The sequence below is a fragment of the Stenella coeruleoalba genome (assembly GCF_951394435.1).
Source record: "Stenella coeruleoalba genome assembly, chromosome: 1".
Taxonomy (NCBI): domain Eukaryota; kingdom Metazoa; phylum Chordata; class Mammalia; order Artiodactyla; family Delphinidae; genus Stenella; species Stenella coeruleoalba.
The window spans coordinates 38,407,701-38,427,970 of NC_137169.1; the positions used below are offsets into that span (position 1 = coordinate 38,407,701).

At 39.5% G+C, this 20,270-nt stretch overlaps 1 protein-coding gene across 1 annotated transcript; it reads right to left on the minus strand.

Moving 5' to 3' along the window:
- Positions 1 to 771: 771 nt before the first annotated feature.
- LOC307197597 (large ribosomal subunit protein uL15m-like) lies at positions 772 to 3,341 on the minus strand. The gene has a single exon (XM_079943666.1). It carries the CDS (start codon positions 2,143 to 2,145, stop codon positions 1,015 to 1,017), a length of 1,131 nt encoding a protein of 376 aa, XP_079799792.1. The 5' UTR covers positions 2,146 to 3,341; the 3' UTR covers positions 772 to 1,014.
- Between the last annotated feature and the right edge of the window lie 16,929 nt (positions 3,342 to 20,270).

Below are 20,270 nucleotides of genomic sequence, written 5' to 3' on the forward strand. Positions count from 1 at the left end.
TTTATCTTCCAGCTCACTTATCCATTCTTCTGCCTCAGTTACTCTGCTATTGATTCCTTCTAGAGTATTTTTTTTTTTAGGTTTTTAAATTTTTTTATTTTCATAAAAGAAACAAGCAGGAATCATTTTATTTCTACTGTTGAAGAATTATCATGAATTATTCAAGATTTAATTGCATCAGGATAAATTAAGCTTTCACATGCTTGGATACAACAGACTTACTGACTGCTGAACCTTTTAAATTAACTGAGTTTAACTTTCACATGACCAGTTGTTTTTATGGCTTATAAAATCATTGACCATTTTTTCAAAAGCATTTAAAATGACTGAAAAACAAAGGTTTCCAAAGTCTATAAGTAAAATCATATCAATTAGAATTAGAACATTTACCTTCTTCAAGGAAAAAAATGATACTGGCTTGATCATTTCTGTCTACTCTGAGTTGAGAAAATGAATTCCCTTGGAGTTCTGGTCTCAATTTTGCTAGCAAATATTGAACTGCTTCGAAGCTACTCACCAGTCTTAAACCTTCAACTCACACCCCACATCTTAATCATCCCAAGCTGAAGGCTTGCTGTCTTGACACTGGGCAGCAGCGCTTCCTCGCGGCTACCAAGTAAGAGGCTCACCAGTTCATTAGCAGCCCTCTGACCTTGACCAAGCAGCCAACAAAGCAATCCCATCCCACTTGCACGTTCACTCTGATTTGCAACAGTAAGACAAGACCTGGATGGAAAGATGATGGAAGACTCAACTGGAAATTGACTAAGAGTTACACTCTTCCTTGGGCAGAGAACCAGGGAGCTCGGAACGGAGACAGAAGCACACAGATCCACCAGATCCTCTATGCAGTCCTTGCTTACTGTATTTTTATTTTAATTTAGATAAGAGAGAGATGATTACACAGAAAACACCAACATCTGCAGAATTACAAATTAAGCAAATGCAACGGGAAACACACGTGTTTCGGTCCCTTTCTGGTGCTCTTTTACCATCTGCTCTCTTGGAAGGAACTCAGGAGCTGTAGTACTTGAGGAGATTCTCATCCGTAGGTTTGAGGATTTTCTCATCTGCCATATTCACTACCCACCCAGGAGCAAGACCAAAGAAAATCTGCCTTGGATCTTTTCGAGTGCTGAGCATTTGGAAGAGTTTGTCTTTCGTGATATCAGGTAAGATATAACCATACTTCTTGGCGAGCTCCAGTCTCGCTTCAGGAAATTCAGCAGGATCCGCCAAGTAACCACGATTCCTTGCATCAGTGTAATAGGTTACCAGTGCCTCAGGGGGGAGCATTCGCTTGGGAATGGGTTGTCCACGGAGAAAGAATGGAATAGGTTTGCACAGTATTTCCAGGCTTCGAGGGTCGTAGAAGGCCGTCGTGACGACACCCCCGTTCTTCTCGATCACAGCGATGGCCAGCTCTGAAGCCAGCTGTACTTCAATATTAACTTTTGCCTTAAAGGTGTCAGCACCATCCTCTACCAGCTGGACACCATAATCCCTTTTAGATGGCTGGATGGTCACGCCTCTCCCATTGACAAGTTGGGTTAAATCAATAGGTTGTGTAGGATCAACTCGACCCAAATCGATAAGATACTGCAGCCTGTTGAGACTCAAAGGCTGATACTGGCGTCTGAAGCTATGTCCTTCATTAAACCCGTATTTTGGGATTCGAAGGTAAAATGGAGTCTGGCCTCCCTCAAAGCCCAGCCGGGGCCGGGTTCCTCTCTGTCGTTCTCCCTTGTGGCCTCTGCCACATTTCCTACCTCTTCTCTGACCTCTTGGTCGTCTTCCCGGTTTCCTGGAGCCCGGGTTCGGCCTCAGGTTAGCCAGGCTCACACGAGGAAGGGCCCGCAGCAGGTCCAAGGCCTGGGGCCCTCCGCCCCGCACCGGGCCTGCCATAACGGCGCACCCGCCTAGAGTATTTTTAATTTCACTTATTGTGCTGTTCATCACTGTTTGTTTGCTCTTCAGTTCTTCTAGGTCCTTGTTAAGCATTTCTTGTATTTTCTCCATTCTGTTTCTGAAATTTTGGATCATCTCTAGTATCATTACTCTGAACTCTTTTTCAGGTAGGTTGCCTATTTCATCTTCATTTATTTGGCCTTGTAGGTTTTTACCTTGCTCCTTCGTCTGTAACATAATTTTTTGTCATTTCATTGGGGTTTTTTTTTTTTTGATGGGTGGGGTTGTATTCCTGTCTTACTGGTTGTTTGGCTTGAGGTGTCTAGCACTGCAGTTTGTAGGTGGTTGGCTAGAGCCAGGTCTTGGTGCCGAGATGAGGACCTCCAGGAGGCCTCACTCTGATTAATATTCCCTGAGGTCTGAGGTTCTCTGTTAGTCCAGTGGTTTGGACTCAGTGCTCCCACCACAGGAGCTCAGGCCTGACCTCTGGCCTGGGAACTAAGATCCCACAAGGCATGCAGTACAGCAAAAAACAAAAAAAGAAACAAAAGGAGCTGTACAATAACAAAGAATAAAAAATAAAATAAAATTAGAAAGATAAAAAATACATTAAGAAAAATAAAAATATTGAAAGAACTGCAACAAGGTAAAACAAAACCACAACAGAATAAAGAAAAAAAAAGTGGGTTGTGGGGGGCAAGCCAAAAGGAGCAGAAAATAAACAAAGAATAAAATTAGAAAAATAAAAGATTTATTAGAAAAATAAAAATATAAATGAATCAACAACAAGGTAAGACAGAACCCCAACCTAAAAGAAGAAAAAAAAGAAAGAAGAAGAAAAAAAAAGGCCCTGGCTATCAGGGGTAGAGCTTCTGCAGGGGTGGGACTTAGGCAGGGGTGGGGTTTAGGGTAAGGCAGGGCCTAGGCATGGTGAGGGTGGTTACTTTTAAGCATGGGGCGGGGCCTAGTCTTAGGGCCTTTGCGGAAGGGGAAGGGCAGCAAGTTCTCAGGGTGGCCTCCGGAATGTGGAGTTCTGGAGTTCGGAGGTAAGGCCCTCAGTGAGGGTATGTGTGTGAGGTTTAGGCCCAGTGCAGTTGGAGGGGGTCTCAGAGACGGGTCTCCGAGTGTAGAGGTAGGGCCCTGGGTGGGGGTGTAGGTGCGGACCTTGGGCTCTTTGTGGCAAGAGGGTGTTCTGAGGGCAGAGGATTATGCCTGGGAGCCCAACAGGCTCCCCAGTGCCCACGTGGGCAGGGAAAGCACTGGCCACATTCCCTTCCATTCCTCTGCCTCCCCTGAGGGTCTTCCCCATTGCTGCTGGACCCCTAACCATGGGAGGGTCCTGCTGGGTGTAGGAACTCCTCCTTTCCCTCAGCCGCCCCTCAGGGGTGCCGGTCCCATAGGTCTGGCCTCCCCCTGCCCTCCCTCCCACTCCCTCAGGACCCACGCATCTGGAGGGGGCCTCTGTGGGCAGAGGATCAGGCCCGGCATCTCAGCAGACTCCCAGGGGCCAAGTGGGCAGGGGAAACCCTGGCCACACTCCCTTTTTATCCTGTGCCCTCCCAATGGTGCGCCGCTTTCCCCCTCCAGGCGTGGGATCCCTTCCCCTCCCCCACCCACCCCTAAGAGGCATGGGTCCCGTCCTACCTCCACTTCTCCTCCCCCCTCACTACCCCCAAAACCTCATGTCCTACCCGGTCGCTGGGGTTCCTTCCATCCCCTTGGGTGTCCATGGTCCCCTTAGGTGTCCGTGGTCCCCTACCGGTGCCTGGTAGGTGTCCTAGTTGTACAGAGACACGAATTCCACGTCCTCCTAGTCCGCCATTTTGACTCCGCCCAGCAGGCGGATTCTTAACCACTGTACCACCAGGGAAGTCCTGCAACACTTCTTCTTAACAATACGTTCATTATTAATCACTTGTTACAAGCTATTCCTATTTAATTAGCCATAGCATTCCTAATGTTAATTGTACAAAAAGTTTTAGGGTATACACAACTTCAAAAAGGACCTAGTATTATTGTCTTCTATGGACTACTATAATCACCAAAGCTGTAAAATTATTAAAGAATCACTATAACCATGAACTTCCTCTATGTTAATATTTATCATTATATCACTTCTGTTGCTTGCCTTAATGTTAACAAATTGAATGCCCTTACCCATACCATATCCATTAATTAATATGAAATTAGGGATATGATTTATTATACCAATAGCAAGTTAGCTGCGTACTCCATCCTAAGATCAGGATAGGCTTCAAATTCAAAATATGCCTAAAATTGGTACATAGGAGCAGTTGCACAATTTCATATGAAGTAATTTCAGCAATCATTTTATTATCAGTTATATTAATAAGTGGGTCATGTATACTACGTACTCTTATGATTACTCAAGAATATTTATGATTAAATTTCCCCTCATGGCCACTTACCATAATAGGATTTATTTCAACTTTAAAAGAAATGACTTGAGCTCCATTTGACTCAACTGAGGGAGAATCAGAACCTGTACCTGGCTTTCATGTTAAATATGCAGTTGGACCATGTCCCTATTCTTCTTAGCTGAGTATTAGCTGAGTATGCTAATATCATCATGATCAATACTCCTATAAAAATTCAGTTTTGGGCTTCCCTGGTGGCGCAGTGGTTGAGAGTCTGCCTGCCGATGCAGGGGACACGGGTTCATGCCCCGGTCCGGGAGGATCCCACATGCCGCGGAGTGGCTGGTCCCGTGAGCCATGGCTGCTGAGCCTGCGTGTCCGGAGCCTGTGCTCCGCAACGGGAGAGGCCACAACAGTGAGAGGCCCACGTACCGCCAAAAAAAAAAAAAAAAATTCAGTTTTTAAAGTTGAAGTATAGTTGATTTACTATGTTGTGTTAGTTTCAGGTGTACAGCAACATGATTTAGTTATACATATATATATATATATATATATATATACATGTATATATATTATTTTTTAGATTCTTTTCCATTATAGGTTATTTAAAGATATTGAATATAGGTCCCTGTGCTATACAGTAGGATCTTGTTGTTTATCTATTTTCTATATAGTCGTGTGTGTCTGTTAAACCCAAACTCCTAATTTATCCCTCACCCTCAAAATTCAATTTTTAGAAGCATTTCATAACCTCTGTATTCCAGAAATCTACACATTTGATTTTAGTTTTAAGACTTTAACAATTTTATTTCTATGAGTGCAAGCATCTTACCCATTATTTTGTTATGGCCAACTCATTCATTTCCTATGAAAGAATTTCCTGCCACTAACCTGAGCCCTATTCATGTGACGTGTTTCAATCTCCATTACGTTATCACTATTCCACCACAAACATAAAAAAAAATAGAAGAAAGAAAGATACTGTAGTTTTAAGCCAATGATATTTGAGGAGATTTTGGACTGGAGTTAATGTTGTAATGGGTTGAGGATTTTGGAATGTTAGGATGGGATGAATGTGTTTTGCAAAGGGGATGAACAAGAATGTTTGAGAGCCAGAGGGCAGACTTCAGTAGGCTGAAAAATGACCCCCAAAGATATCAGGTTCTCATCCTGAGAACCTGTGGATGTTATATGATTTGGGAAGAGTCTTTGTAGATGAGATAACTTAAGAATCTCAAGCTGGGGAAATTTTCATGGGTTATCAAGGTGGGCCCTAAATGCAGGGAGAGATTTGGCACACACAGAGGAGAAGATCATGCATGCCAAGATGCAGAAGAGAAAGACTGGAAGATGTTGACCTTGAAGATTAGAGTGATGCAGCCACAGCCAAGGAATGCTGGCAGCATCAGGGAACGGATTCTCCACTAGAGCCTTCAGAGGAAGCACAGCCCTGCTGACACTTTGGCTTTGGGCCAGGATGCTGGGTTTGGACTTCAGGCCTCCAGAACTGTGAGAGATTAAATTTCTGTTGTTTTCAGCGACCATGGTTGTGGTAATTTGTTACAGCAGCCCTAGGGGTTTTGTACCAGAGGAGGGGGCATTGTAACAAATACCTAAAACTGTAAGTGGCTTTGGAATTGAGTACTAGGTAGAGGCTGGAAGAATTTTGAAGTGCATGATAGAAAAAACCTAGACTGCCTTAAACAGATGATTAGTAGGCATATGGACAAACTCAGAATGAAGTGGAAGCATGGAAGGAAATGCTTATAGTCTTACAGAATATACATTTCATCAAAACAGAATGTTGGGCGAAATATAAACATTAAAGGCGCTTCTGATGATGGCTCAGAAAGAAATGAGGAACATGTTATTGGAAACTAGAGAAAAGCAAATCTTGTTATACAGTGGCAGGAAATTTAGCCGAATTATATGCTACCGTTGTGTGGAAAGCAGGGCCTCTAAGAAATGACCTTGGATATTTAGCTGACAAGATTTCCAAGCAAAATATTGAAAATATAGCCTGGTTTCTTCTTGCTGCTTATAATAAGAAGTGAGAATAAAGAAATACATTGAGGGAAGAGCTGTTAAACAAAAAGAAACTAGTTCTTTATGATTTGGGAAATTGCCAGCCTATCCAGACTGCAAAAATTAGGCTAAAATGAAGAGAATCTCTCTTAGGAAATCATGCCGTGCAGAGAAGTCCAAGGGTGTCCTTTGTCGGTTCTGAAGAGGTCAAATGTGTGACACATAGATTCTCTCAAGAAACTCAGAAGGCAGGAATAGAGGTGGGATTATTCAGGAAAAGCCTCTGGAGGATCTCCCTGTCTAATGGTGTGAAGCCCTGTGACATACAGGGGAGATCCACAGGATTTATGAGAATGTTCTGTTAGCTGAGCTAGCTTGTACTGAAAGGGATCAAGAGAGGACAAAATGAAGGAAGGCTGCTGGACTCCAAATTCTACAGGAAAGAAACAAGCTAACAAAACTACTCAGCTGCAGGTATGTGCTGTCCTTCAAGAGAAAGGGAGAATGACTCCAAGACAAAACCTTAGTGTCAGAGGGTACAGTCATGAGCCCAGAGGATGGAACCTCAAGCCACAAAGGATTATTCCCGGGCCTGAAATACAACGACATTTGCCCTGCTGAATTTTGAAATTGCAACAAACCAGACTCCTTTCTTCTCTTGTCTTCCTTTTGGAATAGGAATGTCTATAACTCTTATACTAGGCTTTGTCACCAATTTACTTTGAGAACAGATAAATTGTTTTTTACTTTCACAGGGCCAAATATTTAGGGGAATTTTGTTCCAGGATGGCTGATACCCAGGCTCACACCCATACCAAAGTGAGATGATTTAGGTAATAAGATTGAGACTTCTGAGCCGATGATATTTCCATGAGACTTTGGACTTGAGTTGATACTATAAAGGACTGAGGTTTGGGGGATTATAGGATGGAGTGAATGTATTTTGCAAGTGGAATGGACATGAATCTTTGGGAGACAGAGGGCAGACATTCGTAGGCTGAATAATGACTCCCAAATATATCAGATTCTATTGATAATTCTAGGACCATGTAAATATTACCTTACTAGAAAAAATGGTCTGGGAAGATGTGATTACATTCAGAATTTTGAGACTGGGAGACTATCCTGGATTATCAAGGTGGCTCCCAGATTAAATCATTTGTATCCTGATAAGAGGGAGGCAGAGGTAGATGTAACACACATGGGAGGTGATCATGTGAAGACAGAGTGAAAAGAGATTTGAAGATGCTGATTTTGAAGAATGGAGATATGTGGCCATAAGCCAAGGAATTCCAGCAGTCACCAGAAGCTGGAAAAGAAAGGGAATGAATTCACCCTAGAGATTCCAGAGAGAGTGTGGCTCTGCCAATATCTTGATTTTGGCCCAGGGATACTGATTTCACACTATGGCCCCAAGAATGATGACACATTAAATTTCTATTGTTTTAAGCCACGAAGGTTCTGGTACATTGCTACAGTTGTCCCAGGAGACTAAGATAGGTAGGATAGTAATCCTTTCTCTGAATACCTCATAGAATTATTCATTCATTCAGTCATTCATTCACTCAAAAATTACTATCTTTTGAGTTCACAGTTTAGTGCCTAAAGGCAGAAAAAAAAATTAGTACAATAAATTATGATAAAGGATGTCCTGAAGGAATGAATAGTAGGCATAGACCACCTAGAGAAAGAGAAAATTAAAAAATAAAGATATCTTGGAGGATGGATAGAATACCAGTTGGCAAACGCTAGAAAAGATTTTAAAGTATTAGCAAATCCATGGATATCATACAGAAAAAAAGCCAGGGATGAGGACACCATCTTCAACCCAACACTTCTCTCACTTTTCTCATGATTATCTCCTTCAAGGTCATATCCAAGACCCAAAACGCAGAAAGTAAAAAAAATATGCATTTCAGGAAGAATTCCTTGGAAGGCATCCTCCAAGGGGCCCCATTTCCTACAGACATGCTCTTCCACCTATTTACCTCTTACTCCCAACACCCTCCTCCTTTGCCCGTCCTCGTGACAGCTAATGCATTACACAACCCATGAGGCCAGAGTTCTTTCCTTTCTCCCCTAAATCCTGGGCTCGGTCCAAACTCCAGGGCATGTAACCACTTACATTCATTCCTCTCCACTTTCCCCCAGTTCTGTGGTTGCTCTCCATCCCCCTCTGGGCCCCCCTCACCCCCACACCCCCCCCCCCAGGGACTCTTGGACTCCAAATCTTTCCCTTACTTGGCTCAGCACCAGGTTTTCGCCCACAGCATAGGGGCAGTAAGGGAAAGACCTTTGAAGTGGGAGAGCCTGGGTTTGAATTCTGGTTGTACCTCTTTCTTTCCCTCCCTCAGTCCTCAGCTTCTTCTATATATGTGGGCTCACAATGCTCACAAACTCCTAGAACTCATCAATGAATTTGGTAAAGTTGCAGGATACAAAAGTAATGCACAGAAGTCTCTTGCATTCCTATACTCTAACTATGAAAGATCAGAAAGAGAAATTAAGGAAACAATCCCATTTACCATTGCAACAAAAAGAATAAAATATCTAGGAATAAACCTACCTAAGGAGGAAAGACCAGTACTCAGAAAACAATAAAACACTGATGAAAGAAATCAAAGATGACACAAACAGATGGAGAGATATACCATGTTCTTGGATTGGAAGAATCAACATTGTGAAAATGACTATACTACCCAAAGCAATCTGCAGTTTCAATGCAATCCCTATCAAAGTACCAGTGGCAGTTTTCACAGAATTAGAACAAAAAAATTTTACAATTTGTATGGAAACACAAAAGACCCCAAATAGCCAAAGCAATCTTGAGAAAGAAAAACGGAGCTGGAGGAATCAGGCTCCCTGACTTCAGACTATACTATAAAGCTACAGTAATCAAGACAGTATGGTACTGGCACAAAAACAGAAATATAGGTCAATGGAACAGGATAGGAAGCCCAGAGATAAACCTACACACGTATGGTCACCTTATCTTTGATAAAGGAGGAAAAAATATACAGTGGAGAAAAGACAGCCTCTTCAATAAGTGGTGTTGGGAAAACTGGACAGCTACAAGTAAAAGAAAAATTAGAACACTCCCTAACACCATACACAAAAATAAACTCAAAATGGATTAAAGACCTAAATGTAAGGCCAGACACTATCAAACTCTTAGGGCAGAACAGGTAGAACACTCTATGACATAAATCACAGCAAGATCTTTTTTGACCTACCTCCTAGAGAAATGGAAATAAAAACAAAAATAAACAAATGGGACCTGTTGAAACTTACAAGCTTTTGTATAGCAAAGGAAACCATAAACAAGACGAAAAGAAAACCCTCAGAATGGGAGAAAATATTTGCAAACGAAGCAACTGACAAAAGATTAATCTCCAAAGTGTACAAGCAGTTCATGCAGCTCAATATCAAAAAAACAAACAATTGAGTTTAAAAAAGGGCAAAAGACCTAAGTAGACATTTCTCTAAAGAAGATATACAGATTGCTAACAAACACATGAAAGGATGCTCAACATCACTAATCATTAGAGGAATGCAAATCAAAATTACAATGAGGTATTACCTCAAACAAGTCAGAATGGCCATCATCAAAAAATCTAGAAACAATAAATGTTGGAGAGGGTCTGGAGCAAAGGGAACCCTCTTGCGCTGTTGGTAGGAATGTAAATTGATACAGCCACTATGGAGGTTCCTTAATAAATTACAAATAGAATGACCATACGACCCAGCAATCCCACTACTGGGCATATACCCTGAGAAAACCATAATTCAAAAAGAGTCATGTACCAAAATGTTCATTGCAGCTCTGTTTACAATAGCCCGGAGATGGAAACAACCTAAGTGTCCATCGACAGGTGAATGGATAAAGAAGATGTGGCACATATATACAATGGAATATTACTCAGCCATAAAAAGAAACGAAACTGAGTTATTTATAGTGAGATGGATGGACCTAGAGTCTGTCATACAGAATGAAGTCAGAAAGAGAAAAACAAATACCGTATGCTAACGCATATATATGGAATCTAAAAAAAAAAGAAAAAAAAAAAGGTCATGAAGAACCTAGGGGCAAGACAGGAATAAAGATGCAGACCTACTAGAGAATGGACCTGAGGATATGGGGAGGGGGAAGGGTAAGCTGGGACAAAGTGAGAGGGTGGCGTGTACATATATACACTACCAAACGTAAAATAGACAGCTAGTGGGAAGCAGCTGCATAGCACAGGGAGATCAGCTTGGTGCTTTGTGACCACCTAGGGGGGTGGGATAGGGAGGATGGGAGGGAGGGAGACAAAGGGGGGAGAGATATGGGGACATATGTATATGTATAACTGATTCACTTTGTTATAACGCAGAAAGTAACACACCATTGTAAAGCAGTTATACTCCAATAAAGATGTTAAAAAAAAAAGTTAAAAAAAACAAAAAAAAACCCCAGCCTTATTGATATATAATTTACATACTATACAATTCATCCATTTACCAACAAAGATTTTTGGAATATTACATTCTTATTTTTTTAATTAGTAATATATATAATATGAAGTTTGCCACTTTAACCATTTTAAAGTATAAAATTCAATGGCATTAATTACATTCACTTTTGTGTAGCCATTGCAACTACATATTTCCAAAATTTTTGCATCACGCCAAAGAAACTCTGTAGCCATTAAGGATTAACTTCCCATTCTGCCTTCCCACATGCCCTGGTAATCTCAATCCACTTTCTGTCTCTATGAATTCGACTATACTAAATTCTACATATAAGTGGAATCATACAATATTTTTCTTTTTGTGTCTGGCTTCTGTTACTTAGCATAATGTTGTCAAGCTTCATCCATGTAGTAGCGTATATCAGAACACCATTCCTTTCCATGACTGAATAATATTTCTTTGTATGTATATACCACATTTTGTGTATCCATTCATCTATCGATGGACATTTATGTTCTTTCTACCTTTTGTCAGTTGTTAGTTTGTTGCAACGAACATTGCCTTACCAGTATCTGTTTGAGTCCTTGCTTTCGATCCCTTTGGGTATATACCTAGGAGTAGAATTCTATTTTAAGCTTTTTGAGAAATTGTCAAGCTGTTTTTGGTGGTGGCTGCACCCTTTCACATTTACCAGTGATGCACAAAAGTCCCAATTTTCCCACATCCTGTCCATTTGTTATTTTTTATTTGCTTTTTTAAAAAAATAATTATAGCCATCCTCAAGGGTGTGAGATAGTATCTCATTGGTTTTGATTTACATTTCTGTAATGACTAATGATGTTGAGCATCTTTTCATGTGCTTTTTGGTCACTTGCATATCTTCTTTGGTGATGTGTCTGTTGAAGTCCCTTGCCTATTTTTGAATGAATTGCTGTTTTTTTGTTGTTGAGTTGTAGGAGTTTTTTTTTCATTCTGATATATATGAATATTTTCTGCCATTGTGCAAGCTATCTTTTAACTCTTTGATCCATTTTGTGTTATTTTTTTGTATATGGTGTAAGGTAAGAGTTCACCTTCGTTCTTCTGCATGTGGATATCCAGTTTTCCCAGCATCACTTGCTGAAAAGACTGTCTTTTCCCCCATTGAATTGTCTTGACACCCTTGTTGAATGTCAATAAGCCATATATGGTAGGGTTTACTTCTGAGTACTCTATTTTTCCCTTTTGTCTATACATTTATCCTTATGCCAGTACCACAATGGTTTGATTATTGTAGCTTTGTAGTAAGTTTTGAAATCAGGAAGTATAAGGCCTCCAACTTTGTTCTTTTTTTGTAGTTAGTTTTGGCTGTTTGGTGTCCCTTGAGATTCTATATAAATTTTAGGATGAGTTTTTCTATTTCTGTAAAAAAAAAATCATTGGAGTTTTGATAGGGATTGTATTGAATCTATTCATTGCTTTTGGTAGTATTTTCACCTTGACAACACTAAGTGTTTCAATCCATTAACATTGGACATCTTTCCATTTATTTGTGTCTTCTTTAATTTCTTTCAGTAATGTTTTATAGTTTTCAGTGTACAAGTCTTTCACCTTTTTGCTTAAATTTATTCCTAATTATTTTATCCTTTTTGATGCTTTTGTAAATGGATTTTAAAAGTTTCTTTTTCAGCTGTTCATTGCAAGTATATAGAGATACAACTGATTTTATGTGTTGATTTTATATCCTGCAACTTTGATGAATTAGTTCATTAGCTCTAACAATTTTTTTTGTTGATTTTTCAGGGTTTTTTACATATAAAATCTTATCATATGCAAAGAGATAATTTTACTACTTTCTTTCCAATTTGAATGCTTTTTATTTCTTTTTCTTGCCTAATTGCCCCAGCTGAAACTTCAAGTACTGTGTTGAATAGAAGTGATGAAAGTGGGCATCTGGGCATCCTTATTTTTCCTGATATCAGCAGAAAATCTTTCAGTCTTTCACTGTTGAGTATGTTGTTACCTGTGGGGTTTTCATATATAACCTTTATTGTTTTGAGGAAGTTTCCTTCTGTTTCTAATTTATTAAGTGTTTTTATCATAAAATTGTCAAATACTTCTTGACAAATATTGTCAAATACTTTTTCTGCATCAACTGAGATGATCATGTCAGTTTTTTCCCCCTTCATTCTATTAACGTGGTGTATTATATTTATTGATTTTTGTATGTTGAATCACCCTTGTAATTCCTGGAATACATGTCATTGGGTCAAGATGTATAATCCTTTTCATATACTATTGAATTTGCTAGTATTTTGTTAAGGATTTTTGCTTCTATAATCATAAGAAATATTGACCTGCAGCTTTCTTTTCTTGTGGTGTCTTTGGGTTTTGTATCAAGGTAATTTTGACCTTATAGAATGAGAAAAGAAGTGTTTCCTCCTCTTCAACTTTCTGGAAGAGTTTGAGAAGAATTGGTGTTATTTCTTCTTTAAACATTTGATACAATTCACCAGTGAAGCCATCTGATCTGGGCTTTTCTTATTTGGGAGGTTTTTGATTACTTATTTGATCTCCTTACTAGTTACACTTCTATTTGGATCTTCTATTTCTTCTTAAGTCAGTTTGGTAGATTATGTGTTTCTAGGAACTTGTCAATTTCATCTAAGTTACCTAATTTGTTAGTATACAACTGTTCAAAGTATTCTTTTATAATCCTTTTTATTTCTGTAAAATCAGTAGTAATATCCCCACTTTCATTTCTGATTTTTTAACTTGAGTCATCTCTTTTTTTCTTTAGTCAATCTAGCTAAAGGTTTGTCATCTTATTGATCTTTTCAAAGAGCCATCTTTTGGTTTTGTTGATTTTATCTATTGCTTTTTTTATTCTCTATTTTATTTATCTCCATTCTAACCTTTATTATTTCTTTCTTTCTGTCAGCTTTGGGTTTAGTATGCTTTTCTTTTTCTAAGTCCTTAAGGTATGCAGTTAAGTTATCATTTGAGACCTTTCTTTTTTTTCAATATATGTGATTGCAGCTGTAAGTTTCCCTCCTAACATTGCTTACACTGTATCTCATAAATTTTGACATATTATGCTTTTGTTTTCATTTGTCTTACGGTATTTTCTAATTCTCCTGTGGTTTTGACCTATTGATTGTTTAAGTGTTCTGTTTAATTACCACAAATTTGTGAATTTTTCAGTTTTCTTTTGTTATTGATTTCTAGTTTCATTCCATGTAATCAGAAAATGTACTTTGCATTATTTCTTTTTTAAAAATATGTATGTATGTATGTATGTATTTATTTTTGACTGCATTGGGCCTTAGTTGTGGCACACAGGATGTTTCATCATGGTGCGCAGGCTTCTCCCTAGTTGTGGCATGCTGGCTCAGTAGTTGTGGCGTATGGGCCACATGGCATGTGGGATCTTAGTTCTCCAACAAGGGATTGAACCCACATCCACTGCATTGGAAGGCAGATTCTTAACCAGTGGACCACCAGAGAAGTCCCTGTATTATTTCAATCTTTTCAAATTATTCAAACTTTTTTGTGGCCTAACATATGGTCTATCCCAAAGAATGTTCCATGTGCACTTGAAAAGAATATATTATTGGGTGGGGTATTGAAGTCGTCAACTTATCATGGAAATATCTATCTCTCCCTTCAATTCTGTCAACTTTTGATTCATATATTCTGGGGCCCCTTTGTTGGGTGTGTATATATTTAAAATTGTATCTTCTTGCTGTATTGAACCTTTTATCAATATATCATGTCCTTTATTATCTCTTATAAATTTTTGAGTTCAAAATCCATTTTTCTGATAGTAATATAGCCACCAAAGCTCTCTTATGGGTACTGTTTGCATGGGATATATTTTTTATCCTTTTACTTTACTTCTTATCCTTTTACTTTCAACCATTTGTGTCCTTGTATCTAGAGTGTGTCTCTTCTAGAAGCATATAGATGGATCCTGTTTTTTTTCTTTTAATCTAATTTGCCAACTTCTGTCTTTCAATAGAAGAGTCTAATGCATTTATATTTAATGTGATTACTCATAAAGAAGGATTTACTTCTGCCATTCAGCTATTTGTTTTCTGTGTGTCTTATATGTTTTGTGTTCATTTCCTCCATTAATGCCTTTTTTGTTTTGCATTTTGTTCATGTTTTGTAGTACACCTTTTGGATTCCCTTCATCTTGCCTTTTATGTATATTTTAAATTTATTTTCTTAGTGGTCATCTTGGAGCTTACAATTACCACCTTAAATTTATACTAATCTTATTGAATTATAAGTATTATACTTACTATAATACTACTAATTATACTTAGATAATTACTACTAATTATACTATAATACTACTAATTATACTTATATAATTAGAGTATTATACTACTAATACTTAGTAGTATATAAACATGTGTTCCTATACATCTCTGTCCCAACCTCTTTATATTATTATTGTCAAAGATTATGTCTTTATATATTGTATGCTTATTAACATAGCTATATAATTTTAATGAATTTTCCTTTTCATTTATGTAGAAAAAGGAAACTACAAACCAAAAGAAAACTACAATAATACTGGCTTCTATATTTACCTATGAAGTTACCTTTACTAGTTTTTTTTTAACATATATTTTATATCTTCAAGTTACTGTTTAGTGTCCTTTATTTGAGGCTGAAGAAATTTCTTTAGCATTTTTATTTATATTTTTATTTATTTATTTGGCTCATTGGGTCTTTGTTGCTGCACACAGGCTTTTCTCTAGCTGCAGCAAGCGGGGGCTACTCTTTGTTGTGGTGCGCAGGCTTCTCATTGTGGTGACTTCTCTTGTTGCAGAGTATGGACTCTAGGGTGCATGGGCTTCAGTAGTTGTGGTGCACAGGCTTAGTTGCTCCACGACATGTGGAATCTTCCCAGGTCAGAGCTCAAACTGGTGTCCCCTGCATTGGCAGGCAGATTCTTAACCACTGTGCCACCAGGGAAGTCCCTCTTTAGCACTTTTTGTGGGGCAGGTGTACTGGTATTAAATTCCCTCAGCTTCTGTTTATCTTGGAATGTCTTAATTTCTCCTTCATTCTTAAAGATAATTTTGCCAGATATCAAATTCTTAATTGACATTTTCTTTCAGAACTTCACATATATCATTCCACTGTCTTCTGGCCCTCATGATTTCTGGTGAGAAATCAGCTGTTAATCTTATCAAGGATCCCTTGTATGTGATGAGTCACTTATCTCCTGCTGCTTTCAGAATTCTCTTTCTGCCTCTAGGTTTTTATAATTTGACTATAATGTGTCTCAGTGTGGATCTCTTCAAGTTTATACTGCTTGGAGTTCATTGAGATTCTTAGATGTGTGTATTCAAATCTTTCATCAGATTTAGGAAGTTTTAGACCATTATTTCTTCAAATATTTTTTCTTCCTCTTTCTCTCTCTTCTTGTGAGATTCATAAAATGCACGTATTGGTATGCTTCATGGGTCGCACAGGTCTCAGGCTCTGTTTGTTTTCCTTCATTCCTTTTTCTTCTGTTCCTCCAACTGGTTAATTTCAAATGTCTTATCTTCAACTTGACTGATCATTTCTTCTGCTTGCTTAAATCTGCTGTCAGATCTCTTTAGTGAGTTTTTCTTTTCAGTTATTATACTTTTCAGAGCCAGTTATTGTACTTTTCTGTTTTGTTTATTTTTATAATTTCTATCTTTTTATTGATAATCTCATTTTGTTCAAACACGATTTTCCTAATTTCCTTTAGTTCTTTGTCCATGGTTTCTTTTAACTCATTGAACATATTTAAGACTGTTGGTTAACATCTTTGACAAACAATTCCAATGTCTAGGCTCCCTCAGGAATAGTTTATGTCATATTCTTTATTTCCTTTGAGTGAGTCATATTTTTTGTTTTTTTGCACGTTTTGTAATTTTTGTTGATTATTGGACATTCTGACTCTTATGTTGTAGTAATTTGGAAGTCTAATTCTGTCACTCTTCAGTCATTACTTGTATTTTACTTGTTGAAGCTGGGAGCCATCCCTTGTGACTCTTCCAAACTATTTTTGCAAAGTGTGTATTCCTTGTTGTGTGTGGCCAGCCAGTTGTTTTCCATTGTCTCTGTTGTCAGCCAGTGACCTGGAAAATATTTCTTTAAATATCTGGCTCACAGGATGGGGTGAGGAGATCCTGTCACTTAAAATTCCCTCTTAGTTGGGAAGCCATTTCAGCCTGTGGGGGCCAAAACATATTGTGCTGGTCCCTTAGTGATGAAAAGCAGCAAATCAGCAACTGAAACACTCAACTCCAGCCTTGGGAGGACAGAGCCTTATTGCCAACCCTGGCTCCAGCAAGTTGCACTGGAAACACATGCCACTGTCCCCACAGCTGCCTGCCCTGGAGATAGTAGCCACTAATGCAACAAAGCTGAAACTGACTGAAATTTACCTGTCCCTTCATCAAGCTTTTCCTTAGATGTTATGAGTGTTCTACTAGACTCAGAGTTCCAAAATAGTTGCTTAAGACAGCTCCTGCTAGCTCAAGTGTTTCAATGGAGATATGGATTCCTGGGGCTTCTGACTTTGCCATCCTTCCTAATGTCACTGTGGCAGAGGGCCTTCTAATACTCAAATATTTAAATATTTGCCTACTTTTCCCATCCAAGGCAAAGCACAGAACTGTCAAGTTTCTCTTCAGCTGGGAACATTGTGTATCACCACTTCATATCTGGAATGAGAGTCAGAGGCAAGTTCTAAGAAAGTGAGATTTTCTTTCCTTAGCACCTAACACAGTGCTGGTAGCAGTAGAGCAGCAAAAAAAAAAAAAAAAAAAAAAAAATTCTGCTCTACCTTTGTCTAGTGCTTAACCTTTCCAAAGCACATTCATATCTACTCCTCAATTTATCAGGTGTTATTAACCTTATTTTACAGATAAGAAAACTGAGGCCCAGAGGTATCAATTGACTTTCTCAAGGTTACAAAGCAAGTACGTGTTGGAGTCAGGACCCACACCTCAGATTTCTAACTCCAGTTTTGCTACTACTGGCCTATCATTTATTTGGCACAATACTATATTCTCAGCATTGTACTAAATTAGCTTCCTTAATACTTATACTACCCTGTAAGGTAGTTTTTAGGAAATGCTCTATGGAACAACACCTGTGAGGAAGCAAGGACGGCAGGGATTAGGCAGGGGGAGAATATGAACTGTGATACACTTGAAATAGTTGGCTCAGGCAATCTCATGGTAAGCACTGAATCTGGGGTGTCCTTTAGAGTTGTTCTGAAAAGGGGTAGGGGAATAACTATTGTACCTCTACACTGACCAGTCATTGATTGCAGGCTGCCCCTAAAGGAGGAATGTGACCTTGGGCAAGGCAGGCTCATGTGGCCTAGGGAATTTCCCAGAGAGGAACATAGATGTGAGCCATCAGCAGCTAATACTCCTAGCAGTTGGGGGAATATGTACCTCATTCCTAAAGGGGGAACTTAGTGGTGTACCATACTCTCCTTTATAATCCACACTGTTCACTGCTTGGATCCACTTGCTTCATGTAGTAAATTCCTTGGGAAATTTAGAAGGCAAATGAGATGACCATTTGTGCTCTCAAGGTCACAAATGATACTCATCATCTCCCTCCTCTACTCCTTCTAAATTTTCCTCATCTTCAGCTAGCATCTCTGCTGGTCTAGATGGGGTGACTCAGCTCCTTATCCCTTAGGGACTGAGCCCTTGATCACACATGATCATCTCAGGATGCACTTGTCTGTCTACTGTCATAATTGGGTAGGTAAATACCAGAAGATTTCCTAATTGGTCATTTGGATGTCAAAGTAATTTACCCTGCTCCCATCGTGAATAGTAGCCATACCTCCTCCTAATGATCAGGGTCAATTACCCTTTACAGGATGGGACTCCTTGTCTTGCCTTCTTGTCTCTTGGTAAAAAGAACCTGAAGTAACTGGGTGGAAGCATAGATTAATGTTTAATGGGATTTTTGCTGTGCCCCTGGTAGAAATATCTCCCGCTTGGGAAAAAAGTCTTTAGATCCACAGAGCCTATTTTTGTGCATAAAGGGAGCATTAATTCCCCAAAGTGAATCACTGAGAGTGATGGTGAGCAGAGTCAATTTTTCTTCCACTGTTTGGTTTCTAGACCGATGTAATCTATGCATTGAAAATACAGAACCATTAGGTCGATGAGTAGGTTGTATATTACATCCATGGGGCCCCATCCTCACAAGGTATTATCTCCAAGTTGGAGCCTCAGCTGTGCTTTCAAAAGGCCATTTCATCACCTTTTCAGGACAAACTTTTTGGTGGGCAGTATATGATGGGTCCCATGGTTCTATGTTCACCACCATACCTCCTTTCCTGTAAAGCAGCTCTCATAGTCGAAGATGATGTGTGAGATCTTGTGTTAAAGCCAAACCCTGTGTAAGCCCTTGAACAATGGTGTTAGCTGAAGCCCTGCAGGCAAGAATGGTAAACCAATAACTGGAACTTGGCCAAATCCAGTTAAGATTAATTCTCTCTCTTTCAGGATGCAAGATATCCAGTGTGTTTATCTTCTCAGGGGATGTCCTGTTTCAGGGGTTTAGCATTGGTCTCTTTTGTTGGTAGGTTGAATGTTTCACAGTGGCAGTCACTAGGGAAAAACTTCATGAGTAAGAGGGAGTCCATGTTACTGGACCCATTCATAGCCTGCTTCCCTGCCACTATGGCTACCCTGCTCATGTACCCTTTGTGCCAGTACTGGAACACATGATGACAGAGGCTGATGTTAACTGATTGAGTCACTTTGTCTACCAGGATTTTTATGCCTCTTTTGTGATAGAAACTCTTGGGTGGGTATTAGGATACAATACAAAGATCTTCACACTTCGTGCCCATTGCCATTTTTCCATCCACACAACTGTTTCCCAGACCTTCTTCTCCCCTATTTTCTAATCTTTCTCCCTCTAGGTCCCAGTCAAACCAGCCAAGCCACTCACCACTGCTCATGAGTCTGTACATATTCTTATTCTATTTCCCATTGAAAGTATGATCAGATGCACTTCCTAAAGCTCTGTGCGTTGGGAAGATTTCCTCTCGCTGCTGCCCTTCAGAACCGCCCCTGAATGGGGCTGTAGAGCAGTAGCAGTCCATTAACAACTTGCACTCACAGACGGCACCAACCCACGTGAGCACCGTGCTCAGCCTTTTCCCTCTTCCGTAAGTGAGTCATAAAGGACCACACCTGCTGCTATTGGTATGAACTGAGGGAAAGTGTCCCAAGCAACAGTGGTGGACAACATGAAAGTCTGAGCCACTTAGCTCGTGCATAACATAGAACTCATGCAGCTTCTCTGTGCTCTCTGGTCCTAGTTGCACCGGATCCCGGGTGCACCACTTCTATCTTATGATCTATTGCTGCTGGGCCTGCCCAAACTTATGACTTAGTAGGTCTGACAGACCCAGCTGAAACAAATGTTTGTGACTACATGGTCATTCGTGCTCCATGGTTAGGTACCTTATCTCTACTGGGGCCCAGGAGC

What these genes read in the sequence shown, in the direction of transcription:
- LOC307197597 (XM_079943666.1), bottom strand. Translation starts at nt 2,145, where the DNA reads ATGTTACAGACGAAGGAGCAAGGTAAAAACCTACAAGGCCAAATAAAT.